The 27,630-nt window shown below is 46.8% G+C and overlaps 1 protein-coding gene and 1 pseudogene across 2 annotated transcripts; both read left to right on the plus strand.

The window, feature by feature from the left end:
* Positions 1-482: 482 nt before the first annotated feature.
* LOC118777240 lies at positions 483-2,574 on the plus strand (annotated as a pseudogene).
* Positions 2,575-5,573: 2,999 nt separating this feature from the next.
* On the plus strand, positions 5,574-26,756 carry LOC118776667 (nucleus accumbens-associated protein 2). 2 transcript variants are annotated; one of them, XM_036527153.1, is made up of 6 exons: positions 5,574-5,935; positions 22,029-22,911; positions 24,486-24,662; positions 25,323-25,428; positions 25,754-25,851; positions 26,023-26,756. In XM_036527153.1, exons 2-6 carry the CDS (start codon positions 22,083-22,085, stop codon positions 26,586-26,588), a joined length of 1,776 nt encoding a protein of 591 aa, XP_036383046.1. In that variant the 5' UTR covers positions 5,574-5,935; positions 22,029-22,082; the 3' UTR covers positions 26,589-26,756. The 2 variants fall into 2 exon arrangements, with proteins under 2 accessions (XP_036383046.1, XP_036383047.1); XM_036527154.1 differs by lacking the exon at positions 5,574-5,935 and adding an exon at positions 7,927-7,983.
* The last annotated feature ends 874 nt before the right edge of the window (positions 26,757-27,630 follow it).

The following is a 27,630-nucleotide window of genomic DNA, read 5'->3' on the forward strand; positions in this document are numbered from 1 at the left end:
GGCACCTCCAAAAAAGCACAAATCACAGGAAACCGTGTGTTTTCATATCTTATTCATTCAGTATGAAACATCTGCATATTTACGGACAAACTCAATATGGATGTTTTCACAAATGTCATATGTCAATGTGATATCTATCATATATCTTTATACCCATTTGTAATAGGAGATTTGGATGGAATGTGCAGGTAATACAGCCCCCCTTCTTGCTGAAGAGGCATGCAGTTAAGTTAAAACTATTAATTTTATCGCAGGTAATTTTTAGCAAATTTCTGGTTCATGGGCGTCGCTTGGGGCTGCGTAGAATAACAACTTTTAATACACATGAACACACTATGGTTATTTTCTCTTGAGCTCTGAGCTTATCCAGATGAAATAGGAATCTGTGAACCTGCGCAGCGACCGCTCTGAATTTCCGCCAATGGCAGCTTGTTGGTTTCTGCTCTTCACGACTGCCGTAAATTGCGAGCTGCACTGTAGGCGTTCATTTGAGAATTCTGATGTGAAATTGCATGCTGGAAAAACCAAACAACTTAATGTGCCGTCGTTTCATTTGTATTTTATGGGGCTACTTTGTCCCACAACTGCCATTTGTAAGTCTCATGGTACGTTAGTTTTTTTTTAGCGGGCTAGCTGGCTAACTAAACAAACTGTGAAATCCACAGAGAACAGGCTAACCATTTGACAGCAAAGTAGGAGGAGAGCCCTGGCTGTCTACACACTGCATTGGTTTAGCAATATGCAAAACGATGTGTTAAATGCGACTGTCTCAACAGCTACTTGAACAGAAATGTTATAAACCATCGGAGTGTTCTGGGCACTTATAGGTACGGTTCGCTGTGCCTATATGAACATGTTAAGACGCAAGATCTTTCTCTGCATGGAAAAAGTATTGTGCGTGTTTTCATTAGCTCATATTATCATATTAGGGAGCTGGCTAGCAGGCTAGGATATATCTAGTCACCACTGCAGCCTTATTGGAGTACAACCTGTGGAAACACTGTTTTAACTGGGTGTTTTAGATAGTGCTAATGTTGTCCATCCTTTTGGCTGGCTGGCTGGACGTGCTCTGAAAATGTCGCTTCGTGGTGGATAGTTATTATTTTCGAAGCCCATGGGAGCAGGTGTTGTTGCATCCATTTGTTGTACCTGCATTCTGTTTGTAACTGGCTACTTTGTTTCATTGCATGGCTAATTAGCATTTAGTAAATATTACAAATCCAGTTAGAGAGAATTATTTCCTAGTTTAAATCCATTGTGTTAGATAAAAAGGCACTTGTACTTCATGTACAGTAAACGCCATTCTAGTCGCTGTCGATCTGAAGCTTTGCAATTGTAGGTGAGCATTTGCTTAGTAACAGAGGTGTCTCTTCTCACTGCTCAGACTTCTTGATGACCAGGTCATGCTTTCTGAGATGGAAGGCGTTCTGCTGTAGTAGAGGACCCCCACCTGCCCACTGCGTCTGGGTTTCCATGGTTACTGACCGCTGGGGCACACCCCCAAAGCCTGGGACTCGATTAGCCCACCCATGCCTGTGATCCCCACCCCGCGGTGGGCATGCTCCTTCCACGGCCCCCACAGCACCTGCATGCCCTCGCCCCGCCCGTGTGCACCTGGTAAGACAGCTTCCACCTGTACCTGAGGTCACGCTGGATCCACGGCTTCGTACTGCTGACCTCCCTCCTGCAGGTGGCGATGTCCGCGCTCCTCTGCCTGCAGTAGGCGGGCGTGCGCGTCTTCTGGTGCTTCCAGTACGAGCTCCACGTGGTCCTCCTGCTGCTTGTCCACTGCCGCTTGGACTTCTGCCTCCTCAACGAGCTGTTCATCTACAGCATCCACGTCACCATGTTCCTGCTTGGAGGTCTAGGCTGGTACCTCATGGTGTTTGTGGACATGTAGTGACATGTATTGGCCTGTAGGGGGTGCTGTGTGCCAAACAGAATGCAGCAGAAGTTTATTCTACATTCCAAATGTTAATCTCTGGTTTGCTGCCTGACTGGAGCTAATGCAGGACCAGGCCTTTTTGGTGCGGGACACTGACCAGCTAGCTGCGGCCCTGACGTTCACTCACCATCTGGGTTATGACACTGTTAATGATGGTAACAAAAAGCAAGCAGATGCAAGTCTCTGTCAGGGGCTGGAACCATGTTAAACTAAACACAGTGACAAGAACCAGCAGGTGGAGGAGTGTGATTTGATTAAATGATTGGTAGAAGGAAAAAATGTGCAAAATATGACAAACTGTACATTACATTACATTCATTTAGCAGACACTCTCATCCAGAGCGACTTCCAGCAAAAAGAGAACAGAAGTGTATCCATTAACACTCCAGAGATATGAGAATGCATCACACCATCACACAACTGTGGCTTCACTGCACTGGAGAGGGTGGTGCTTTGGTACACTGGCTGGGGACCCTGTTCATCACACAAGGCTTATAGTGCTAGCAGCAGTGTGAGCGGGTGTGAGGGTGTCAGTAACGTCTGCCTGGTGCACTGCAGTGCAAGGTATAAGGGGGTTGGGTGCGGTTGACATTTTGTGGCCCGCATGATTAACCTTTGCATTTGCAGTAACTCAGCAATCAAATATGTACATCTGTGGAAAAAAAAGTGGTTGGTTTGTTTGGAATTTTTAATATTTTTCAAAATATTAGAACAACTAATACAGTATAGTTACACCAAAAATCCGTACAATGTGGATTTTTCTAAATGTGCAGAATATATACGATTAATGTGCAATATTGCAGGACTTACGGTTATTTTGATGGTCCACAAACAGAAGCCGCAGCAGTGATGGTGGCCGTGTTCTTGCGAATGCCGTCCATGCTCCATGTGCCTTCCACCAGAGTTCCTCCTCCCCCAGAGACAGCCAGGATGTTTATTGGCCTCTTTGTAACTCCAGTCCTCTAAGCACGCTCAAAGCAGTCAGGTACTCTGGCAAATGCATGAATTCAGAATGGCCCCAGTTTAACCTGTCTGCACATCACATTTTTGTAGACTCCATGTGTCACCGGTACATTTCTGCCTCCCGTTAGGTCCTGACACTCCAGCCTCTGGCTTGCCTGTGGCCTCGTCAGGTATGGCAGTAAGGGTGTTTGTGGGTTTGTGAGTGTTTTCTCCAGTTTCTTAAACTCGTGGTCCACAGTGCAGAAAATCACCAGAGAAAAGCTGTGTGGCAGTCAACCCTGACGCCCCTGCAGTCAGACTGAGGAGTGTCACTGGAAATCAGGTGAAAAAGTGAGTCGTGTTGTTCTGTGAATAAAGAGATGTGAGTTTAGAGAATGTTGAGCACTGCGCACTTTTAAATACTGTTAAATATTGGTATATATTTCTGGCAAAAAGACAAGGCTCAGATGTAACTGTAAATTGTATCTCAGTATAGTTTTCTATTAATATGTATTAAATCGTATTTTATGTGCCCTGTCTGGGTGTTTCATGCACATGCACCATGAACAGAGTAGGAAAGATCTTGGCTCTTCTTTCCTTTTGCTTCATGTCAGTGTATGTTTTGCTCAGCCCTGATGTGCTCTAGCCTCTTGCATTGTCTACAGGCCTGGAGTCAGTGATCCTCAGATCCTTTCTCTCCCATAAGCTCTCATACTGCTGAACCTGGGTCAGCCACCCTCAGAGTACAAATAGCAGTCACACTGGCATGCATACGTCACTGCGAACCCAAAGCGAGGCATCAGATGCTTGCTGTTGCATTGTGGGATAGTGTTTGTGCCAGAGGCTTGCATGGGGAGCATGAACCTGCATTTCTCAGGGATCAGGATGTCTTGCGCCTCATAGTTGTCCAAGCAGGTGTGTGTGGTAGTTTGCTCCATTTTCTCATCTTAATTTTTGTGATTATTATGAATGTATTTGGTGGAGGGATGATAAGAGGGCTTTGGCCTAGAGCACGTGGAGAATAGCGAGACATGCAGAGGTGGATGTGGTCTTTTGGAAAATCATAAATATCATTCCTTCTTGAGCCTTGGGTATTTTTAAATACACATACAAACAGACATTTTTTTTATTTTTGTGCCTTATTTAAAGACTTCAAATAAACAATAAACATATAAATGTTAAAATTGTAGTTGCCATCAAATATGACTTTTGGCTTGTTTTTGCTGTCTTCTCATGAATAGCCTGGGAAGTTGTTGATCTTCCTTTTTCTTTTGAAATATGAAGCAACTGTAGTTCATGAAGATGCAAAGGAAAGCAGTGGTTTTAGGAGATTCCCCAGTGTGACTTCAGGATCTGAACAGTGAGAGCCCTGATCCAGCACCTCGTGGATCCTGGCTGAAATTGAAGGGTTACTCTGTGCCAGGTGAGAGTGTTCTTTTCACCTCAAAGTGAAAGACCAGGCCTCAGTCAGCGTTTCTCCTTATCTCTGACTCACAACTAAATGCAAGTGATACTATTTTCATACAGTTTGTGAAAGTCAGCAATCACCTGAATTGAAGAAATTGAATTGTGTTTTGCATTGAAAAAGTAACATTGCATTTTATTAACTTTGCCTTAAAGTTTAGCTAAATTTTCTTCAAATCCAGGCATGATGGTAGTAAAGGGTATCTGTGATTTCTAAGTGTTTATGTGGATTAATCCGCTTCTCATGGGTCATATACTCGTGCCTGTTGTGTTCAACCAAACCATACGACACCTGCAAGACTGCAACGCAACAGTTTAGTGTTTAAAGGGCTTACAAGGTGTGAGGGGTAAAGCTGCTCCCTCCAAACCTGTAATTTCACACTTGCGTGACAGATCAGGCCCAGGTGATCACAGCGCTGCATCGTTGGCAGGTGTTTATGTCCAAGGCACTGAAACATGCGCCGAGTCACAGCTGCTGGTGTAGAACCTGCTGTTTCCGCAAGAAGAGAAATTAAACAGGGTGGGCACAGCACAGCCAGGGTGTAATTATTACACATTGGTGAATTATGATAAATTATGCATGCTTCTTCTGTTTATACTGACACTCTCAGAATCACTGTCACTAGGTTACATACACCAGCTATTACTGAGGGCTGACTGTATGCCTTCCTTCTGTTCTTAATTGGGATGCTACATTTAAACAACTGTGGAAATGGAGTTAACTGAGAGCAGCGGCCCATGTGATGCGGTACTACAGAGCTCACTGGCAAACTCAGTGTGTGTATATACAGCATAAATACCAGAGCTGGGGTCAATTCCATTTTAATTCAGTCAATTCAGGGGATGATTTTAAATTCAATAAATGAATAAAATATTTGTAAATAAATTAACAATCAACAATACACACATACACACAAATAGATGTAAAGATATGAGCAAATAAATGGCCATCATTTTCAAAGAAAAGTAATTAATTGAATTTCGTATTCTATTTCCGGAATTGACCCCAATTCTGATATTTTTCTTTATTTATGCTGGCGGAGTAGCGCAAAACTTAATAGTTTGCCAGGTAGCACCGCAACAAGGATTTTAAAATTGTTCGATTTAAATTTTAATCCTAAAAAGTAAGTCATTTTTAAGTTCGTGCTCAAATGCCGAAGCTTGCTCTGACTACTTTTATTCCGTTCGTAGCTCTTGTTCCTGTACGCCGCAGCAATGTAAACGCATTTGCGAGCGCAGCTGTACTCCGAGTTGGACGCAAGTACAGTGACGCATTTTCGAAAAATACTTGCTCCTTGCTCCCGCACCCTGCCTGAATGCATCGAGTGTTTCTTTAAAAACTCGAACCGAATTGATGTCCGGGAGAGCGTAGCTCAGCGACCGTCCATGTGAGCCTCACTCACTTCCTGAACAGTGGAAGCGACAGACAAACGGAGGGAGGGGGAGAGAGAAGGGGGCGATCGAGCGAGCCAGCAGACAAGGATAGGGGCCTGGGAAATTCGGACTCCTCAACTTTGCATCCGAAGAAATAACGCACCGCCGAGAACGGGAGCTGCCTGCTTTTATGGAGGAGAGACATAGCGGGTAATTTTTTTTTGTGTTATAAGATGTATACTTATGTATGATATCGCTCGATGTCTTGCCACACACGTCTAGACTGGTTTTAATTTAATTTTATGCTATTTATGTATAAGTATGTATTTAAAAATATGACTGCATCGTTGAAATGTGGGTTTCGGCATCATTTGTTTAATTAGTGGCATACGTTGCTGCCGATGTGCCAGTTCTGTAATCGACGCTGCAGTGTTCTCCGCTTAACGTGACATTGATTTGATAGACCAACTTTATTCGCGACAATTACCAGCGCTGTAGGGGAATGCAGATACGGCCGGGAACGCTGTTGGGATCTGTACGGTCTCTATTGTAAAACATTTGCTGTGGTGTTTATTAGGAAAGAAGGGCAACAGTGGTTTTTCAACGGACGATTTATTTATAAACGCAAAATACAGCCAACGCTTTACATGTCCAAAATGTAATATGACATTCGCTCACAAGTTCATAGCAACGTCATACGTACCAAGTCACCTCCTCCTCCCAAATCGCCGTTAATGTCCCCGTCCTTACACACATGCACGCACGTACACACACACAACCCGTCCAACAGCCCGACTGCGTAAAACAACAATTTTGAAAATCTTTTAAAAAGAACAATCCACAAGTTAACTCCTTCTGTGAGCGAAATGCGGTGGTAATTACTCGCTTTCCTATACGCGGTTATGGGTCTGCTTGCCGGTTGGTTTATCAGACTTACTAGGAATAATAATAATAATAATAATAATAACAATATCGTATTTACATATTCAGGTTGTTTCCGGGATTCCGACAAATACTGTTGACTTGCACAATATCAACATTATGCCTATATTAATTGATGGTGATATCTTACAGATAGGCGCGAGAAGGAACCCACTCCTTGAAGAACTGAAAAGTGACTATATGGTTAGAATTTACTCAGAACTTGCTCCAGCGGCTACAACTCGCGTTTTTAAAACCCTAAACAACTGAAGTGCCGAACCTGCACTTTTTATGCGACGACAGAAACATTTTTTTGAACTTTGAAAGTTGGAAGAAATTACAGCACGAGATATCCCACGGAAGTCCATAGCAAAACACATTTAAACTACTGCGTTTCCTAGTTGTATAGCTTGCATTTTGGTGTAGATTGTGTTTGCCTTGCGATATTAATTTTGTTTTAGGCACAGTTTATAAATCGGATTATAAGATTCATAAGATTGTTTGGCTCCATCATATCTGAGAAGTAATTAGGCCAGTTCTCCTGCGTGCTGTTTTGGACCTTCCAGACACGCCAGGATTTAAAGCGCACGGGTGTGCGGCGGCGGGATGACCTCACCTGACCTTGGCTTTCACGCCTGGAAGCCTCAAACACAGCGCAACTTTGATGTTTGTCTCGTGTTGTGCGGTGCTGCGCGTCATTCCAATAAAAATGTGAGCTTGTGATGCAGCTGCAAACTTTTCGTTCCTTAAGGAAAATCTCACATTTTAAAAACGCATTCATGAAATATTTAGTGAGACATTTAAAGCTAAAATCTGCTGCAGTGCACAAAAAAGGCAAACATTAATTGATTTAAACTCCAGTTGGTGATGGAGTTCCATCGGAAGGATGTGGACCCATGCTCTGCAGGTGATCTCTCTGCACACATCTCCCTGTTCAGGACACAATTCTGGGACAGTTTGGTGGCCCACGATTTTTCCCTGCTATAAATTAGAGTTTGACATTAGCTTGACGTTGAAGCTGTTGAATTTAAACCAATGGAGGAATATGTGCCATTGAGCTATGCTTTAAAAGCAATTCCTCCATCTGTACGTGTCAGGTGCACAAGGGCAGCAAAGTCAAGAGGAAGCTCTGCTGAAAAATCATAATTTGATCTGTTGATCCTGAACTTTTAAATCCATTTTTTTATTTTTATTTCTACCTTTTATCATGTCTCAGATGGAACCTGGTAATCTGGAGCCCAGGCACGTCCCAAAAACGTCCCCATTACCTGGAGACGAAGGGGAAACCGGGGAAGGCACAGATCCACTGATGTGCAGGTTGCCTGGATGAGTTGAGGGTAGGCATAGTGTGTGAGATGAACCATCCAGATAATTTAAAGATCAGTGAATCTGTGCAGCTTTGTGTGCGGGTGACAGACTCTGTGAGAACGTGCTTGGGGTCTGGATTAGCGGGTTCGGTTTCAGACATGGAAGAGCCCAGATTGAGAGGACTAGCAGCACATTGGATTGTATTCTTTGTGTGTAGTGCTGTTCTGTAGCAGCAGAGAGAAAAAGGTTTTTCATGTCTAGAATATTTTGGGAAGTTTTGGGGACCATTTTAATTGAATTAAGCACAATTAACTTATGACAGATAGTACTATAAAATTTGAGTGACTAGAAGATGCAACCACCAAAGTTGCAGTAAAAATCAGATTTATACAGATATCTGCTCAGAGATAGGATAAATGTAAATCTAATGTGTATTATAGTGGATATAGGAAGCATACTCTTTGAGGAGGAGGAGTAGGAGGAGGAGCTGTTTTCAGTAGGTCAGCAGGAGGTCGGGCTCGGTGCTGAAGTCCAGCCTATAGCGCAGGTTCTGTGCATCTCTCCTACTCATTTGCAGTGCCTGAGTGTGATTAGCTTGTCTGTTCACTGAATCTCATTATCTGAGGATCAGTGTCGCTCTGGGTTTCTCACTGTCTCTTTCACTCTCTCTCTCACTTTCTCTGTCTGTTTTCCTTTTATTATCTCCCCCTCTCTCTCTCTGTCTCGTTCTCCCCCTCTGTCTCACACACACACACACACACACACACACACACACACACACACACACACCATCTCTTGCTCTGTGATGTCAGGTGCATCTGGCTCAGACAGCAAGTCTCTTTAAAGGAAAGTTTAAAAACACACACACACAGAGGAAGGTCTTGAGCTGATTTTCAATTTGCCTAGCGCTAGACAGGCATGCTTTGCATAACAAATTGTTCTGCGACGCTCCCCCCTCCCCACTGCCACCCCCACCTCCACTTGTCACAGGCTGGCATGCGAATCGGTCAGCTATGGGCAGCCAGAGTGAGAGGGACCCTGCAGACTGGCGTGGCAGGGTGGCCTGACCAGGGCATTGTGGGACTGCATGTTCCGTGAAGACTCTGCCTTTAAAACGCCTTCCCCTGGCACGGCAGCCCGCCGAGACAGAGAAAGAGCTCCTGTGTGTCTCCTTGTTCGTTCGGTTTGTTTTCGTCGGTTTGAAAGGCAGAGGCCGAAACGGCAGCTCCTCTGTGGAACTGATCGTTAGAGAGGAGAGAGGTAGCTGGAGGGGCAGAGGGGCAGAAGGAGGGAAGGGGAGGTCAGTGCGATAGCCTCTTACCTCTGACCTCTGACTCGCTTGCATGTTCCTGTTGGCCCCTCAGCGGCTCCGCTGTGACTGCAGGCTGCTTGCTGATTTTGTGTGGTTGGTGGAATCGTGGGGCAGTCTCAGTTGCTTGACTGGGCAGCAAGGCAGACCAGACCAGGAAAGTGCTGCAGTTACCAGGCCAGGCAGAGAAACACTCTCGTGTCATTGGCCACATCTCCCTCTGTCACAGTGGTACCCCACCTTTTTCTTTAGTGGGGTACATCGTATCCCGGCACCCAGCAGTATTGACTAGTGTTTGTAGTAGCCAGGTGGTTGCAGGATTGAGTCCAGAGTGGGACACAGATGTCGCTCCCCTGAGCAAGGTTCAATAAATATCCAGTTATGTGAACTGTGAGGTGGTCGCCTTCGTGAAGGTTTTTCTGCATGCCTTCTTCTCCATCTTATTTTTTTCCACCCTTTAGTCTTCACAGATGCATTGTTGACATGACCATAATAAGTTGACACACACACACACACACACACACACACACACACACGTACAAGTACATCTCTGTCTCAGTCACCTGCAGTGTACTTCAGAGCTGTTTTGTTCTCTCTTTAGGACTTGATAACTCTCCTCCAGAAGTGACAGATATTATATTTTTCTATGTGCTTGCTGGAGGTTTTATTTTGTATTGAAACTGTAGGGTTTCAGTAGGAGCTTTTGACCCCATTGCTGGTATTGATGTGTGTGTTTGTGTGAAGTGGATGGGGTATTGTAAATCATGGCCATTTTGCAGGATTTGGATTACAGAATTAAAATGTTGAGCTGGATTTTTTTTGCCTTTTTATTTTTTGAGAGTTTTGTTGTTACGGCATAAAAAGCATGCCATCTTAATGCATTTAAATGAAGAAAGTAAGGTGACCTGTTTTGCCTCGGATCTGGATTTTTTCTAGATTACCATAATTCTGACTGTGTCTATGTTAGCCATCAGTGCCTATTTCTGACAGCACTGCGTATGTTCTGACAGTCACTGAGTACGACCATGTAGCCCTTGCTCTGTACTTGACTTTGAGAGAAAGTCCTTAAGCTTTCTCTCAAATTTAAATTAGCTTTATTGGCATGAAATACATTGTTATAAATATTGGCAAAACATATAACATACATTCATACATTTGCATACATATTTAAATATATGTATATATGCAATACATGAAAAGACAGAAAGGAAAATAAAAACAGTTTACAAGTAAACAATGGCTAATGAATGTATAATGGTAAATTGGTGATAAATTAATACATGATTCTCTCTCTCCCTCTCTCTGGTACTTGGTGAGTGTTTGATATGGTGACAGCCATTTGGACTGTGAGCAGTGAGTGAGGTCTGGCTCTCTGTCTCTTGCCTGAGAACGCCGGGGCCTTCTTCATGGCGTTGGTTTCATGTCAGTGTGGCACAGGTGGGGGGGGGGTGCGGGCACTGAGCCACTGGGGTCCTGTTCAGGCCGTCCGGTTTCATGCCTGATATCGACGAGCCGCCGTGCCCTCATTCAATGCTGTGGCAGTTGGCCCTGCGCTCATGCCAAACGAGGAGTCCAGAGCAGGACCCGTTCCCCTGAGAGAGGCCCCAGCCCCTCCCGACATTTTAGGGAGCTGCTCCTGCTTAAGTCGGCTCTGTGGGGTTGTTGTGAAGTCTTTAGTCTGTTTTTTTTTCTCCTTGATATTTGATTGCTTCACTTTTTATTGTTTTAAACAAGTAAGCACTGAGAAATGTGAACTGTGCATTTCAGGCGGCTTGATTGGGCTTGCTTGCAGGCACTGTTCTGAATTCACAGCCTGTCTGCAAAGCTGCAGGGCACTCAGTATGTTTAATACATACTTGGTAGCCAGTGCTAGAAAGTGTGCAATATGGACCCGTATTCTTCATAAAAGCCAGATCACAAGTTATGGCATGATGTCTGTTCAGTGTGTGTTGTGTATTTGCATGTGTATGAGCTTTCACTTTCAGACCTGAATGTTTGATCTTTACCAACACTAATCAATCTTTTGGAACTGTGAAAGGCCCTTTGGTTCTGAAACTGGTGCAATGGCTGGGCTGTTCAAGAGTTCTATGACACAGTAAGTGGAGCAAAAATAATCCTCCCCCTTCTAATGCTTCCAGTCTCACACTGGAGTGGCATTGTTGGAGGAGAGCTGGCAGAGTTAACTTTGTGCCACAGTTTGGCTTGGAAGAGGCCGTGAATCCCAAAGGCCAGTCCAGTTCCCAGGTGGGGCACTGCTCTTGTATCCTTCAACAAGGTGCTTAACCTGAATTTCCTGAGTAAAAATCCTGCGGTGTAAACAGATGGCATGTAAACTGTGTAAGTTCTTCTGTGGCATCTTCCAAGTCACGACATAATGCCAGAAATGAGATTATTATTTTTTCGCTTTTTGCTTTTCGCTTGCCAGCACTGATGTCTCGTGTGCTGATCAGTGCAGAGGTGATGGTGCGTGACAACATTGCGAGCTGATGCTGTCGGGGGTGGGGCAGTTGGTGAGGGGGGGGGCGCAGTGTGGATGGGACGTGACTCATGCCAGGCAATCTTCGTTTCTGCACACATCAGTCCTGGGCTTCCTGTTTGAGAAGTGCTTGAGGAAGGAGTGGCTTCTGTTGTGGAATCAGTGACCGCCTTTTTCTCTGGAAGGGTCCTTTTCTTTTGTTCTGTTTTTTTTTTTTTGGGGGGGGGGGGGGGGGGGGGGGGGGGGGGCATGCAGAGGATGGGGGAGGTTACTGTCACACAGGCAGGTGCTGTAATATTGTTAGAAGGAATTATGGCATGTTGCATTTTTTGGTTTCTGTTGTTTCTGATGTTAGGGGTGTTTTCCTCTGTGCTTATTAATGATAAAGTACTGAAATTTCTCTGCAAAAGTTGTACAAAACAAAATGTATGCGATAAATAAATGAAATATAAATATATTTATATTATGAATGAATATGGGTTTTTCACCTACTGTCTGTCAGTCTATAAAAGATGTGTTTGCAGATGTACAAAAGTGTCTCAGCATTTTTCCATCATAATTCATAGTCCAGGTTTGAAGTGTTGCACCGTAATTTGCTCTAGCTTTGGCATTTTGTCAGTTAAAAAAAGAGAACCCAAAGGATGAAATGAATCTGTGATGGAGTGTTTATCTGGTTATGATCAGCTCAAGGTGAGAAATGAAAGCCTCATGTATGAATGAGTTTGCCTTTTTCTTGGCTTGTCTGAGGAGAATGTAGTGAATATTTAACGGGCTGCTAGGCTGTGTGAATGTTGTGTTTCCCGTATGTCTGCTTTTCCTAGTTTGTTCAGACACACATTACCGGCTCTAAAGGCCTTCTCTGCTGCTACATACACACTTACACACCTACCCATCTGCTCACACATACACTCTCTCTCACACACACACACGTGCACACAGATGTACACATACACAATCACTCGCACACATACACACACACAATCACTCATACACTTGCACACACAGGCACACACTCATACACATGTGCGCGTGCACACACACGCACACACACATACACACACAAAATCATCATACACGTACACACACGCTCACACACACACTCATACACATGTGCGCGCGTGCACACACACACACACCTGGAAGGGTGACGTGAGTGTGTGGGAGAGAACTCAGAATTCATTCCTGTATTGTCTGCTTCTCAGGAAGAACCGCTGTGTTCCCTGCAAGCTGCCCTGCTCCTCTCACTGACTGATCCGCAGGCAGTCTGTAAGAACGCCTGTGTCTAAAGAGACTGATCGGAGAGGAGACTTTTCATTTCCCTTTTCCAAATGTGCTAGGAGAGCTGAACTTTTTTTACACTCTTTTTCCTCCTCTTTCAAAGGTTTCTGGTAAGCATGGTTGCCCACTGGCATGATGCCTGGTGGAGTCACATGGCATGAGTCAGGTTTTGCGTGTGTGTGCCTGTGTGTGTCTGTGTGTGCATTTAGAAAGGAGAGTTTCTGGTCTGTTTTGATGTCCCGGTGACAGAAAACGAAAGGGTCATTGTGTTTTGTTTGGTTGTCCTTCCACCATTTGTTGTTCAGAGATGAATGTCTAATCAGTCGGCAGAATATCTTTGGCTGGACCCTGTCAGTTTTTAGGTCACATTGTCAAAGGCCCAGGTTATGCTCCTGATAGGCTGGCAAAAATACCATTTTAATTTTGCTTCGTCTTAGAGCTCCACTGATCTCTACGCCAAAGTTGTCCACAACCTCCAAACTAGTAAGCATGCAGTAGAGTACCCGGCTTCCACTTCTATGCGTAACATTAATTTCATATTTATACAGTATTCAGTGTCAGTTCCTTGTGCTGGAGTACAGGTGGGTGTCCGCCCACTGACCACTGACCATCTCATATCCATATTTCCCTCCTACTGCTGTGATTCATGTTGCATCCTGTTTTTCCCGTAAGCCTCATATGTAAAAGGGCTGCAAGAGGAGGGGGTGATGCAGGAGAGCAGATTCGGGGGGTGAGGAAGGGCATGTGAGCCGCCTAACACACCAACCGCAGCACAGTTCTCTGCGACTGTACAAGCTGTTCAGGGAATATAGGTGAAGCTCTGGTCAGGCTGGGCTTTGGATCTTTGTATAAGCAGGTGATCAGGGAAGAGAGAGCAGGCCCTGACTGCATAGGCTGCATATAGATCCAGAGGGGAACATGCTGGTCTTGGGTCCCTTCTCAGTATGTCAGCAACACATGAAAGTTACAACGCTGAAAAAGAACTAAAAGCAGAAGATTGCGAAAGGAAAACAATAACAGTATTTTTCAGAACATTTATTAGTTCATTATTTGCCCACCCCAGTGCTGTGCAGGTTCTGCAGTTTGGAGTAGCTGGCAGGGACGTTGACATGTAACTGGAAGAATTAATGTTGCAGTATGTCATTATCCAGGGCTGCATTCTAGGGCAGCAGTGTAGTGTAGAGGACCTGGCCTGGACACATTGCCTGAGGGGAGCATTTTTGGAGTATCCTCAGGCAAGCTCCTTACCCCTGGCTGCTTCAGTAATTATCCACCTGTGTGAGTGAGAAACGTGAAAAAATGTAAGCTAGGGAGTGTGCCAGTGGTGTGCGGGGTGGTACGCTTACTTGCTTGGCCATTTCTTTGTCTTCTGTTGTAAATCTCTGTTCTCTATTCGTCCACTGTTCCTCTGCTGTTCTTTCTCCTTCCACCCTCTCTGTTTTTCTTTTCCTCTACTCTCTCTCTCCCCTCCCCTCCCCTCCCTCCCTCTCTCTCTGTCTCTCTCTCTCTCCCTCCTTCTCTCTCTCTCTCTCTCTCTCTCTGTACAATAATGCTGACTCACACAGGAACAGGAGAGTCTCGTCCTTTAAAGGCAGTGACTCAATGGCAAGAAGAACACTGCAGCTTTATAAATTGACTTTTTATGGAGTTGAGTGGCGTTGCTGTAGGAGTGTACCAACCCCCCCCCCCCTCCCCCCACCCCCTCCAAAAGCAGGCTCCAGACATTTCTCTGCAGAGCACACAGCACCTTAACAAAACTCACACGCACAGACTCATAGTGTGCAGACAGACTGCACGGCCCAGTCTGCCGTGTTCCTACGTGCTACGCGCCGAGGAAGCGTGTGGCTGTACGCTCTGTAGGAAAGCGTGTCTCTCTATGTGCTGAAGAAGTGTGTAACTGTACGCTCTGTAGGAAAGCGTGTCTCTGTATGTGCTGTAGGAATGTGTATAACTGTACGCTCTGTAGGAAAGCGTGTCTCTGTACGCGCTGAGGAAGCGTGTGGCTGTACGCTCTGTAGGAAAGCGTGTCTCTGTATGTGCTGTAGGAATGTGTGTAACTATGCTCTGTAGGAAATTGTGTCTATGTGCTGAAGAAGTGTGTAACTGTACGCTCTGTAGGAAAGCGTGTCTCTGTATGTGCTGTAGGAATGTGTATAACTGTACGCTCTGTAGGAAAGCGTGTCTCTGTACGCGCTGAGGAAGCGTGTGGCTGTACGCTCTGTAGGAAAGCGTGTCTCTGTATGTGCTGTAGGAATGTGTGTAACTATGCTCTGTAGGAAATTGTGTCTATGTGCTGAAGAAGTGTGTAACTGTACGCTCTGTAGGAAAGCGTGTCTCTGTATGTGCTGTAGGAATGTGTATAACTGTACGCTCTGTAGGAAAGTGTGTCTCTTTACGCGCTGAGGAAGTGTGTGGCTGTACGCTCTGTTGGAAAGCGTGTCTCTGTATGTGCTGTAGGAATGTGTGTAATTACGCTCTGTAGGAAATTGTGTCTCTCTACGTGCTGAAGAAGTGTGTAACTGTACGCCCTGTAGGAAAGTGTGTCTCTTTATGTGCTGTAGGAACGTGATTTCTGTACATGCTGTTGGAAGTATGCATCTCCGTACCCACTGTAGGTGTGTATGTTCCAGCACTTGCTGTATGAATACTTATCTCTATAAGGGCTTTGAAAACATCTGTCTCCATAAGAGCTGTTGAAGTCTGTGGCCTGAATTCAATCCGCAGTAGTCCTTAACTTTAACCTTAAAACTTTAAAAGTGAAGGAAATTCTTACTTTTTTCTTCTCTTCACAAACACAGTGCTGGAATTTCAGCAATCACCAGATTTTTTTTTTAAACTAAGGATGAAAGCTGATTGAATGAAGACCCATGTCTGCACTGATTACATCTGCTGGCATTGTTGACTGTATATGAGAAACACAGGCCATAGAGGGACACTCTGGGGCACATTCCAAAGTCCTGTCTCCACATGAATTCCTGCTTTCCTCGTTCTGTAGTCTGTTAATGTAATTAATATAATTCCTTTGTAGACGCCGTTATCCTGTGGGACTAGCATTTCTACACAGTGTTCATTTTTAGGGTTGCATAGGCGGCAATTCAGGTTACCTACTTTTACTCTGTGTCTTTCCAACGGCAGTGCACCACTTGGGAATCAAACCAGCAACCTCCTGGTGGTATGCCCAGTTCCTTAAGCAGTGACACTTGTTTCTACCTTTAAAAGCCCTGAAGCAGAGATTCAAGGAAGTGACCTGGGACGCTCCTGAGTTAACTGATTCATACTGCATCAGCAGGGTCGCTCTGTTCATGAAAACGATTCATGTAGCAGACTGAGAGATGTGTATGTATAGAGGGTTAAAATAAAGAGAATCACTTCATGCTCGGTCTTCCACTCTGTTATCATCAGTGTAGTTAATTTCTGTACCCTGCAGCATGTGGTTTGCCATGGAGGACGTTAGAGATGTATGAGAAAGCTCTTTAAGCCTCTTGATAGGAGACACAAGCAAATCAAAGGACCTCATTGTAAAATACTGTGATTGGTTCAGTGCTGTCACTCACTGATAACACTTGCTAGCTCCTCCCCTTTCTAAGGTTCATGAAGCCTCATTCTCCTGCCGCTTGTATTTCCTGTTTTACTCTGAGCTAAAAGCTTTGCAGCAAACTGTCAGTCCCAGGGGCTGCTGTATTGCCAGCCTGATTAAAAAAAAAACTTCTCTTCAACTTCTGCAGCAGTACTTTCAGTTCTCGGCCAGCCCGTGCGGCGTGTTCCGAGGGAATGAGCTCTTTTATCAGGCACAGTCATGGTAACGGCAGCCTGCAGCTGCAGCGTGGTGAGGAGCACCCCGTCCTGACCTGCTACCATCTTTTAGCGAACCGTAAGGAGAGTCGGCCCGTTTCTCAGGCCCAGGTGGAAGGGGTTCACCTTGGAGCACAGCGGGGTCATGTTTCACTCTGGGTCGCAGGCCAGAATCGAACCAGCGTCTGCGTGATACAAGAGGTACATCTTTATTATCTTGGGGGAGCAGGTACAGTGTGGTAAGTGTCTTTATTTATATTAGCATGGACCTGACAGGGTGACTATTGCATTCAGCTTGCTGGTTGATCAGTCTGTAGTCGAACCCATGTTCAGGACTGTGTGGATCAATGGGGAGGTCCCGCCCTGATTTGTGTAAAGCGGCTTGATGTTTATAGGGTTGTGCACACTAGCCTCGGATCAGCTGTACTTCAGCGTTGATGGGGAGTTTGGCATGCATACAAAGCCTTTTTAGCGCGCCTCGACGTGGGCCGAGACCGGTCCCTCTCAGCGCGCTTTCTGTGTGATGCCGAACACAGGCGAAACTGGGGCGAGAGGAAGTGGGCGTGTTTATTTCCAATTGTCCAGTGAAGAATGAGGATGTTTCCATTCACACTTAAACTCCCACCATAAACAAGCAGTGCACCAAAGAAAGGCCTTTGCATTTTGTCTCATTCATTTGCTTTTTAATGGCAAGAAATATTCCAAAAAGATAATCAGCCAATCAGAGTACTTATTTTGCTTTGGGAGAGGGAGGAAATAACTGTCATAACTGTAAACAGTAGCAGGCACAGTTTGTCTCCCTCAGTTTCTATGTCTCAGTTGTCAAGGTGACGGTAGCTTCCACACAGAGATATTACTAAGGGCTGTGTCCCAAAGCGCACATGCAACACGCAAGTGTGCTGTGTAGTACGCACTTTCTAATAAATATTTTAGTATGTGTAAGAGGTATACAAGTATGCAGAGTGCATTAATTGTGAATGCACCTCTATTTTTACCTCAAATGAACTTTGAGCACAGCTACATTAGCCAGGCTAGAGAGCTAGCAACACATATATGATATTTTGTTCTCATAAACACTAGAACTGCCGAGTTTACTTACTTGACAGTACATCAAATGATCTATAGCTAAACCACCTAAAACAGTAATAATACCTAAAACAGATTGAGAAATCTAAAACAAATGAGATATTCAATAAAACAAACAGTTTACTATGTAACTGCTTACATCTGTATACAGACTCTGGACCACCACTCATATTTTCAGTCATGTTTTATGTTCTGAACTTAAGTTCCTCCTCTTCATTTGGCAATGATATCTGGGAAATATGAAACACTGATTGGGCAGTGTGTAGCCTGTGCATCCACAGATTTATTTTCTATATGGACTAGCTAGTCAGCTCATTGCTTTCCTCGTGGAAAATTCTGTCTCCACCATTGCTGAAGCTGTGAGTGTTCTGATTTGCTGGCTCATAATGAAGGGGTGTGGTCTAAAACAGAACATCCATAGTCATCATAACTAATCAGCCAGCACCAGAACCTGCTGTTACCAACTGGAACCTCGTAGAAGGAGGAACGCAGGAGCCGAATATCTGGTGATTATAGGATATCCATGATGCATCCTCCTTTTTTCTGTGATTGTAGTATGACATCTACATACGTGTGAATGACCTTGATGGTTACCCATGCTTGCTAAGCATACTGCACAGTATGGTAGTGCGCTATTTGTGGTGCAGCCACACTCTGCACTGCTGTCAGGTTTCATTAGAAAGCACCATATAGAGGCAGAAAGAGGGGTTTGGGGTTCAGGTGCACCTGTGGAGATTAAGTGGCAAAGCAACTAACCCGAGTGGACAAGTTCCGCCTACACCCGAATGCAGCCAATGGGAAAGCAGCACTGTTACAGATGGATGTGCACATCTGATTCCCGGCAGCAGGCTTGAGATCGTTTCGTGGTGTTAACGTGCATGCCAGTTTAAAATGAGGACCTTGCTGCCGAGTAACTGGGGGAGTCGTCCACATACAAACAAACTTCACTTTAAGTGACACTCATATTAATCATGCAGAATAATGAAAAAAACATAATGGGACAAATCACAGTTTAAAGGCATGTTTTCAGACCGCACTGTTGTGAGGTGTAACAGGAGATGCCACTGTGTGTGTGCTCAGTTTGAACCCGAAGCCCTGACCGCATCTCAGCACTGCAGCCACCTCTGTGAGTTCAGAGCCCCTGTCCGTCTGGTACAGATTACAGCCGCTGTGAGACGGGAGATCCTGAGTGCTGATTGGCTGTCCTGTTGCCAGGGAGCTGGGCCATGTTAGCGTGTGTGGAATCTGTTGTGTCTGCTCGCTCAGAGGCAAGAGCACACACACGCACAGGAGGGCGAGAGAAGTCTCTCAGTCACAACTTTTTCCTTCATTATGAGCCTGTAGACAAGAGCTATATTTGCATAGTGATATTCATATTTTTCATAACTCACTTTGCCATCCGATCAGCACCCACTGTGTTCTAAAAAAAACCAAACGTGTTTTTCAGACTTCACTCCATTAGCTTCGATCCATGCATCGCGCCCCCCCCCCACAAAAAAACTCCCCACTAATGACCGTGTCTGAATGTCATCTGTGCAGGTACACACGGGCAGTCTCACCAGGTGATGGCGTTTGAGAGTGAGGAAGGTGCGGTGGGCTGGGGGGGTGGCTGTGTTTGTGCCGCTGCGTTTTAGCGCGGGGGTGTCTATATTTAGCGCGGTGTTCCGTTGGCCTGACTCATCAGATCCCGCGCTCCGCTTCCTGTCCGCTGGCAGCCCGCCTGGCACGCACGCACATGCATGTCTGCGCCCCGATCTCCCAGCATGCCCTGCTGTGGCAGCCACTGCATTGCAGGGCTGTGCGTTTGCTGCCAGCCAGACAGCGGCTTTGGAAAAGCACACGAGGTGTGGGGGGCCGGGGAGGGGGGGGTATCCTATGGGCGCGCGGCTCACTCCAGCGCTGTTGTTTCAGGGGCAGAGATGTGGTTTAAACAGGGAGATCTGCGGGCTGATATCCCGAAAGAGAACAGCACGTCCCCTTCATGTGCCAAATGCACAGAATGATGTCATGTTTGTTCATTTATTTATTTGTTTTTGTTGGTTTGTTTGTTTCGGGTCTGTGCTTTGCGTCTGTCATGATTTCATACGGGAGACAGAACCACACTGAAGTACAGCCAAAAAAAAAAAATCCACAACAGCATCTTGTTTCACGTTACTTCACATTGCTCAATACTGTAAAATGATTATTTAATCTGTGAGGTGACTCTTTACAGCATGACACTCTGATTTGTGGATTTATTGGAGGGAGTGTGATCTGCCACAGAGAGAGGTGATAGAGATGGAGGTGTGGCTCAGGTACTCACACACCTGCAGGGTTGAGGTGGGGGGGGGCTTTGATTAAATTAAGCTGTTTGAATCAGCCTAACTTTTCCACTTTTAAAGCTGTCAATCACTGGTGCCGACTCCCCCCAATGTGCTTGTTCAGAAGTACAATAATGCACATGGAAATGTGAAAATGGACATGTGCGGTTGTAGACAGAGACATGTTCTGGTTTTCTAAATATTAAAATGCCTTTACGTTTGTGCCCCGTTGTTCTCGGCTGAAATGACCGTGAAGCACCTGCTGCCGTACCCTTGAGTTTTACGCATCTGAATAGCTCCGGGGACCGTGCTGTAGCTGGGCTGTGATTGGCTCTGTGCTGTGTACCTCACTCGTGGTAGGGTCTGCTGAGGACACAGCTAATATATGCAGGACAATTAATGCCTGTCATGTTGGAAGTCCGTGGCTCAGTGGAACGTAATTTCAGAAAGAGATGCTCTGTCTCGTTTGCGTGACACTATCAATGTTGTTGTTCCTTTTAGTAGCCCTTGTTCCCTCTCTTTCTCTCTTACACCCCATAATAGTCAAGAAGCATCTCCCAATCCCTTTCTTCCTGTCTTCCACTCCCTCTTTCCCTCTCTCTGTGTGCTTCTCTCAGGCTCTCTCTCTTCTTTTGTACCTATATGACCCACTTATATCTCTGTAGGGCAATTTTCTCTGTCCTGAGATGACTCCCTTTGTCACTCCCTCCCTCCCTCCCTCCCTCTCTCGCTCTCTCTCTCTCTCCCTCTCTCTCCCTCTCTCTCTCTCTCTCTCTCTCTCTCTCTGTCTCTCTCTGTCTCTCTCTCCCTCTCTCTCTCTCACCCTCTCTCCCTCCCTCTCTCTCTCTCTCTCTCTCTCTCTCTCCCTCTCTCTCTCTCTCCCTCTCTCTCTCTCTCTCTCTCTCTCTCTCTCTCTCTGTCTCATGCCTCTTCCCCTCCCCTCCCTCTCCCCCCTGGTCTCTGTCTGTGTCTGTAACTGTAGCCTGTTTCTCCCTCCCTCCCTCCCTCCCTCTCTGCGATGTATAGATGGTCCATTGATCGCACACAAACCGTCTTCCTCTTTCATCACTGATATGCTCCCAGCTGCAACACTTGTTGCTTTCAGCCTTGAAAGGAGAGAGAGTGAGAGAGAGAGAGAGAGAGAGAGAGAGAGAGAGAGAGAGGGAGAGATAAAGGGTGTTAGGAGATGTTTCTTGCCTATTCCGGGACACATGAACGTATGAAACTCACATTATCTGTGACTGCCTCTCGCGTCTTCCTGAAAGTTGAGCACTACAGGTCAGACTTTTTGATGATGGCAATGATGATGATGATGATGATGATGATGAAGATGAAGATGGTGTTGATAGTGATAATAATGATGATGATGATGATGATGATGAAGATGAAGATGGTGTTGATAGTGATAATAATGATGATGATGATGATTATGATGGGTGAGTCTTGGTGAGGTGTGGTGTGTAGGTGGGGAGGACTTTTATGGTTGGGGGGGCAGTGTGCATAGTTCTTGTAAACGTTGTGCTCCATTGCCTGACATAGAAGCTTGTGGAAAGTGAGGGAGTGCTTGGCTAAATTACTCACAGATGACTGGAGGTCAGGGGACAGGATGTCAGCAGAGAAGATCGCGTTTTCCGTCTCTGTGGCTGTGTTTGGAGCAACGCTCATTACCTGTTTGTTGATGTTGGTAGTCTCAGAAGCGGGTCCATTTGGGACCTGTATTGCCATCCCATTCCAGGCTGTAAAAGTCAGATTTAAACTGTGGGACGGTCATATGCATTTACATGCTACAGCCTCTCTGTCCCTAACTCTCTCTCCTCCCGTCCTCTCTCACAGATACCCCCCCAGTTGGCCCTGTCCCCACTGAAGCCCCCCCCTCCCACGGTCACCATGGCGCAGCTCATGCACGTGGAGATCCCAAACTTCGGCAGCACCGTGCTGGGCAGTCTGAATGAGCAGAGGCTGCAGGGACAGTACTGCGATGTGTCCATCCTGGTGAACGGCCAGACCTTCAGGGCCCACCGCGCCGTGCTGGCGGCCAGCAGCCTGTACTTCCGGGACCTGTTCAGCGGCAGCTCCAAGGCCCAGTTCGAGCTACCGTCCTCAGTGGCGCCGGCCTGCTTCGGGGAGATCCTGTCCTTCTGCTACACGGGCAAGCTGACCATGGCGGCCAGCGAGCAGCTAGTGGTCATGTACACGGCCGGCTACCTGCAGATCCAGCACATCGTGGAGCGGGGGATGGACCTTATGTTCAAGGCCAACTCCCCACACTGCGACTCGCAGACCGTTGCCCCGGACGACCCGGGCTCCGCCCCTCACAGCCCCACCCACCTCCCCGCACCCCCGCTGGGCCCGCCCGGCTGGTCGCCCTCAGTGCCCGTGAGTGGCCGGAGGATCAAGCAGGAGGCACCGGAGCCCCCAATCGGAGTGCCAGGTGTGGCGCAGAGGCGGGGCGAGGGGGGGGCGCTGGGGGGCCGGCTGCAGAGGGGCAGCTCGCTCTTTTACGCGGGGGTTGGGGGCGGGGCCATCTTCCCCGGCCTGCAGCCCTACCCCCTCCCCTCTGGGGGGGGCTCCAGCCCCGGGGCGTCCAGCCTGCCCACCACCGACAGCCCCACCTCCTACCAGAATGAGGAGGAGGAGTTTGAGGAGGAGCCGTACGACGGCGGCGTGGGCGAAGATGCCTACGGGCAGCTCTACGGCCGCTCCGCCTCCTACGGCGGTGAGTACCATGGCAATGCCGCGGGTTATCGGGAGGCCCGATCGATCCTGATCGATGAGCTGAAATGGAGGGAGCTCAATATGAGCGGACGGACATTAATCACTCTGAGTAGATTTAATGGGCTCAATCTGAGCGGCTGACCCCTGCCGCACTACCTGTCAGACCAAAGCCATGATTACAATCACCGTGATTCATTCCTCTTTTTAAATATTACAAGATTCTGAGGCTTTGTTCTCATAAATCCTAAATCCTGTAAGGTGTGTGGTGGTGTAGCATCGTGGCTTGGTAGCTGTTATGCATAACCAGAAGGTTGCAGATTCAGATCCTCAGAACTGTTGCACCCCTGAGGAAGGCTTACCCTCAGCTGCTACAGTGAGTACCCGGCTGTATAAATTTATTATGTGTGAAATGTGAGCTCCCCAGATCACACTGTAAAAGGGTTTTGCTAAGCACAGAAATCATGCAGTGTAGCAGTGGGGAGCAGGTCCTTACAGCAGAAACATGAACTGAAAGGACCATCTGGCAAGAGCTCAGTTTTCAGGTGTCGGTGAACATGGCGCATTAATTCCTCCTTCCAGCCTTGGTTCTGTGTCGCGAATTGAAGAATCTGAAGAATTACTGTCTTTGGCAGAGCACAGAAAGCACGTGGACCTCTCCACCCTCCCCCTCTTTGACATGATTGAAGCAAAGCTGTCAGAGATGTTTTAAAGAAGATGAGAGAGAGTGAGTTTACAGGATCTTTCCTAAACAGTCGCGTCCTAAAAAGTCCCTTTTCCTGAAGAAGCTGCCATGCTTTTCAGCGTCTGTGTGCACATGGCCAGCAGTTTCTCAATGTTCCCAGGCTGAGGTTTCTCTCGTGGCCATACTGAAACCCCCCAGCCCAGCCAATCGCTTCAGACAGGGTGTCATTTCAATATTTATGGAGGCCTCGGTGTCAGTATTGATTCAGGAAGTGAGAAGGTGACTTTGGGGGATATTGGAGAAGCGTGTGTGTGATTTTGTGGAGGTCAGAGAGAAGAGGAGCTAGGGACAGGGTTTATAATGAGGGAGGGCAGGCGTGCTTTTCCTCCGGGAGCTGCTGCCTTAAACTCAAGTGAAACTTCACTGGAGAAGTCTGGGTAAAGCATCCCCTGCCCAAGGGTACAACAGCAGTACCCTGCCCAAGAATTAGAATGAACAACTCTGGGTTACAGAACCTGCTCTGTAACAACTAGGGGCAGCACTTTAGCATAGTGGTAAAGAGCTCATAACCGAAGGGTTGCTGGTTTGATTCCCTGCAGGGGCACTGCCGCTGTACCCCTGGACAAGTTACTTACCCCAGAATTGCCACAGTAAATGTCCAGCTGTATAAAAGGATAATATGTGAAAAATATTAGCTAATTTAAGTTGCTCTGGATAAAAGCATCTGCTAAATGACAATAATGTAATGTAATCATAAAACAAACAAATCATTTTATGTAGGTTTGTTCTCAGCGATCCCCTTAGAGACGTTGTGTGACTGATTGTAGGCTGTAGTTTTCGTGAGTTTGCGTTTTGTGTAAAACCTTCACCCCACGCTGTCTCCTCCCCCTCAGGCCAGGACAAGTCGGAGGTGTCGGCCATACCCCTGGCTCTGGAGAGCCGCTCCTGCGTTCTGATTCGCCGGGACCTGGTGGCCCTCCCCGCCAGCCTCATCAGCCAGATCGGGTACCGCTGCCACCCCAAACTCTACACCGAGGGCGACCCCGGGGAGAAGCTGGAGCTGGTGGCAGGTACACGGCAGTGTGGTACAGCACTTAGGACAGTGTACCACAGCACTTAGAGCAGTGTGGTACAGCACTTAGCACCGCATAGTATGTGTGCTGTTGCATTTAGTAAAGTACACATAGTGAACTGTAGTATAGAACTTTACTGTATCACCCCATACACAAAGGCTATATATTGAGAATATATTTCAAAGAGTATATTTTTAGCTTCATTAATGTATTTAAAAAATGTAAATTATTACCATTTTGGTATATTTCACTCTTTCTGATTTCCATCAATATACTTTAATTTTATTTGATTGTATTTAATTGTATTCTTTGGTTGAACAACATAATTCTCAATACATTACAATATATTCCATTCCTGTGTGGGACAGTGAGTGCACTGAGTGGGGTCAGCTTAGTCCACCTGTGTCTCCTTAGCCCGGCCTCAAATTATTACTGTAACCTCCCAGAGGTTATCATTTTGTTCATTTTTCTTCAATATGGGTGTGATTTTCAGAATGATCTACTGTGTAAGGTCTTCCCGGGAGACCTGTGAAGAAAAGCATGTGTAAGGGTAGAGACAAACACATTTTCAGGTTCAGCATAGACCTGGTAGAGTGCAGTACCTGTGCATCTCCTGGGTTCTGTGCCCTGTGTGTGAGGTGGCCTCCTCTGGTCCAGGTACGGGAGTGTTCATGACGCGAGGACAGCTGATGAACTGTCACCTGTGCGCTGGGATCAAACATAAGGTGCTCCTGCGTCGCCTGCTGGCCACCTTCTTCGACAGGTGAGCGGGACGGTCCAGCCCACCTGAGTGGGGGAACGGGCAGAGTTGCATTGAAGGGGTTGAAGCTTGTCATTGAAGCTTGGATTCCAGAAGTGGGGTAAAGAGTGTGCCGTTATAATGGAGAAATATTTTCAAAATACTAATTTTCCAGTTTTTTCCAATATTAATATGCACATAGTATTGTAATGTTTGGTTTACATTTTGCATGTGTTACATGTGAGCTTTGAATGTGTCATACCCAGTGTGTGTATCAGTGGTGAACTGGGGGGTTTGTTAGAAAGTGGTGCTGCCATCTGGTGGTTGATGGTGGCACATCCCTTTGCAGGAACACACTGGCTAACAGCTGTGGGACAGGAATCCGCTCCTCCACCAGTGACCCCAGCAGGAAGCCACTGGATAGCCGTGTGCTCAACGCTGTCAAACGTGAGTCTCACACACACACACACACACACACACACACACTCGCATGCACACATATAGTAACGTGAGTGCATGTACAGGAATGCTTACACATGGTCAGACACACACAGATGTGACGGTGAAATCCTGTGTAAAGCCCCTCCTCCCGTCCCTGTTTCCTGTGTCCCGCTGCAGTCTACTGTCAGAGCTTCGCCCCGAACTTCAAGGAGAGCGAGATGAACGTGATCGCGGCGGACATGTGCACCAACGCGCGGCGGGTGCGCAAGCGCTGGCTGCCCAAGATCAAGTCCATGCTGCCCGACAGCATGGAGGTGTACCGGAGCGGGGCATCGCTGGGCGTGGCGCACCTGGTGGGAGGGTCCCAGGCCAGCCTGACCCTGCCCTTTGAAGCTGACTTCAAAGGCCTCATGCCGTCCGGCCTGACCTTTGAGCAGCGACTCTACGGGGAGCACAAAGAGACGCACAGAACTCACTTACAATTGGCCGGGGGCAGCCCGGGGGCGGGGCCTGTGGCAGAAGGGGTGGAGCCTGAGATAGGCGGGGTGCAGGCGGAGGAGGAGGCGGAGGAAGAGGAGGAGGAGGGGGTTTCTCTGGAGACCCCCGAGGGCACGGCCGCGGTGACCCCTCTCAGTCCCGGGGACGGGGCGGGGGGCGAAGGGGGAGGCGGCTGCCAGCCCCCCACGCCTGACGGACAGCAGGGGGAGGAGTCCGGGGGGGGGCTGAGGGGGAGCGGCCAGTGAGCGTCCCCTGGCTGCCAGCAAGCTGTCCTGCACTGCTGTGCCCTTCCAAAGGGAGCAACGCAAACATAAGGCCAAATACATACACCTCACACCTGCATACAGGCGCATGCATGTACACAAACACACGTGCACACACACAGTCATCCGCATGCATGCACACACACACAGACACACACATGTACACTCATTTACACAAACACACAGTCATTCACACACACACACACTTAAACACACATTCTGTGCTCTGTGGGGGGTTGTTAGAAATGACTGCTGAGACATGCACCAAAACAGGCAGTCAAGAGAGGACTGGTGTTCTCTGAGAGAGGGAGAAGAGAGGGGAGGGAGAGGAGGAGGGGAGAGGGAGAGAGAGGGGAGGGAGAGGAGGAGGGGAGAGGGAGATAGAGGAGGAAGGGAGAGGAGAGAGAGGGAGGAGGAAGAAAGGACACAGACAGACAGACCGTCAGAGAGTGACATGTTCTGTTCAGTTCTGTTGTCTAAATGCCTTTTTTCCCATAATCAGCCATAACAGTGTAATAAAATAGCCTTGCTCTTCTGGACAGTGTGTTGTGTATAACAGTAATAATGATCATACTGACTTCATTTGCAGTAGAAATTGTGCTTAAATCCAGCCAACTGTGCGAATTGAAATTACAAAGTAGAAGAACAAAGAGACAGATTGTTTGAAGATTATGGGATCATAATTCGCCCGCTGAGAGATGCATGCGGTAACGTTAGGCTTCATGCCGCAGAGCAGAGCGACTCCGAGAAAAAGACGAAAATTCTCTGCTTTGTAGAAGACGAGGAGCTGGATTTGGGTCGTCTAAAAACCCGTATCTTTGGTGCAACAGAAATAATTGGCAGTTACAGAATATTTTTTTATTTTTTTTATTTCCATCAAAGACATGATGTTCTTGGGAGACATGTGTTTCACACAGAGAGAGACAGCTAGCCAAAGCGCTCTCCCGGCAGACTCACTCTTATAATGAATTTGGATTAGAACTGCCTTGAAAGAGACCGCAGTGATAAAAAGAATGAAGGAATT

The sequence above is a fragment of the Megalops cyprinoides genome, chromosome 4 (assembly GCF_013368585.1).
Source record: "Megalops cyprinoides isolate fMegCyp1 chromosome 4, fMegCyp1.pri, whole genome shotgun sequence".
In the NCBI taxonomy this organism is placed as follows: Eukaryota; Metazoa; Chordata; class Actinopteri; order Elopiformes; family Megalopidae; genus Megalops; species Megalops cyprinoides.

Bases quoted from the DNA above. Each gene is read 5' to 3' on its own strand.
- LOC118776667 (XM_036527153.1), top strand. From the start codon at position 22,083: ATGGCGCAGCTCATGCACGTGGAGATCCCAAACTTCGGCAGCACCGTG. The intron at 22,912-24,485 runs GTGAGTACCATG...CCTCCCCCTCAG, and splicing joins CCGCTCCGCCTCCTACGGCG to GCCAGGACAAGTCGGAGGTG. The intron at 25,852-26,022 runs GTGAGTCTCACA...GTCCCGCTGCAG, and splicing joins TGTGCTCAACGCTGTCAAAC to TCTACTGTCAGAGCTTCGCC.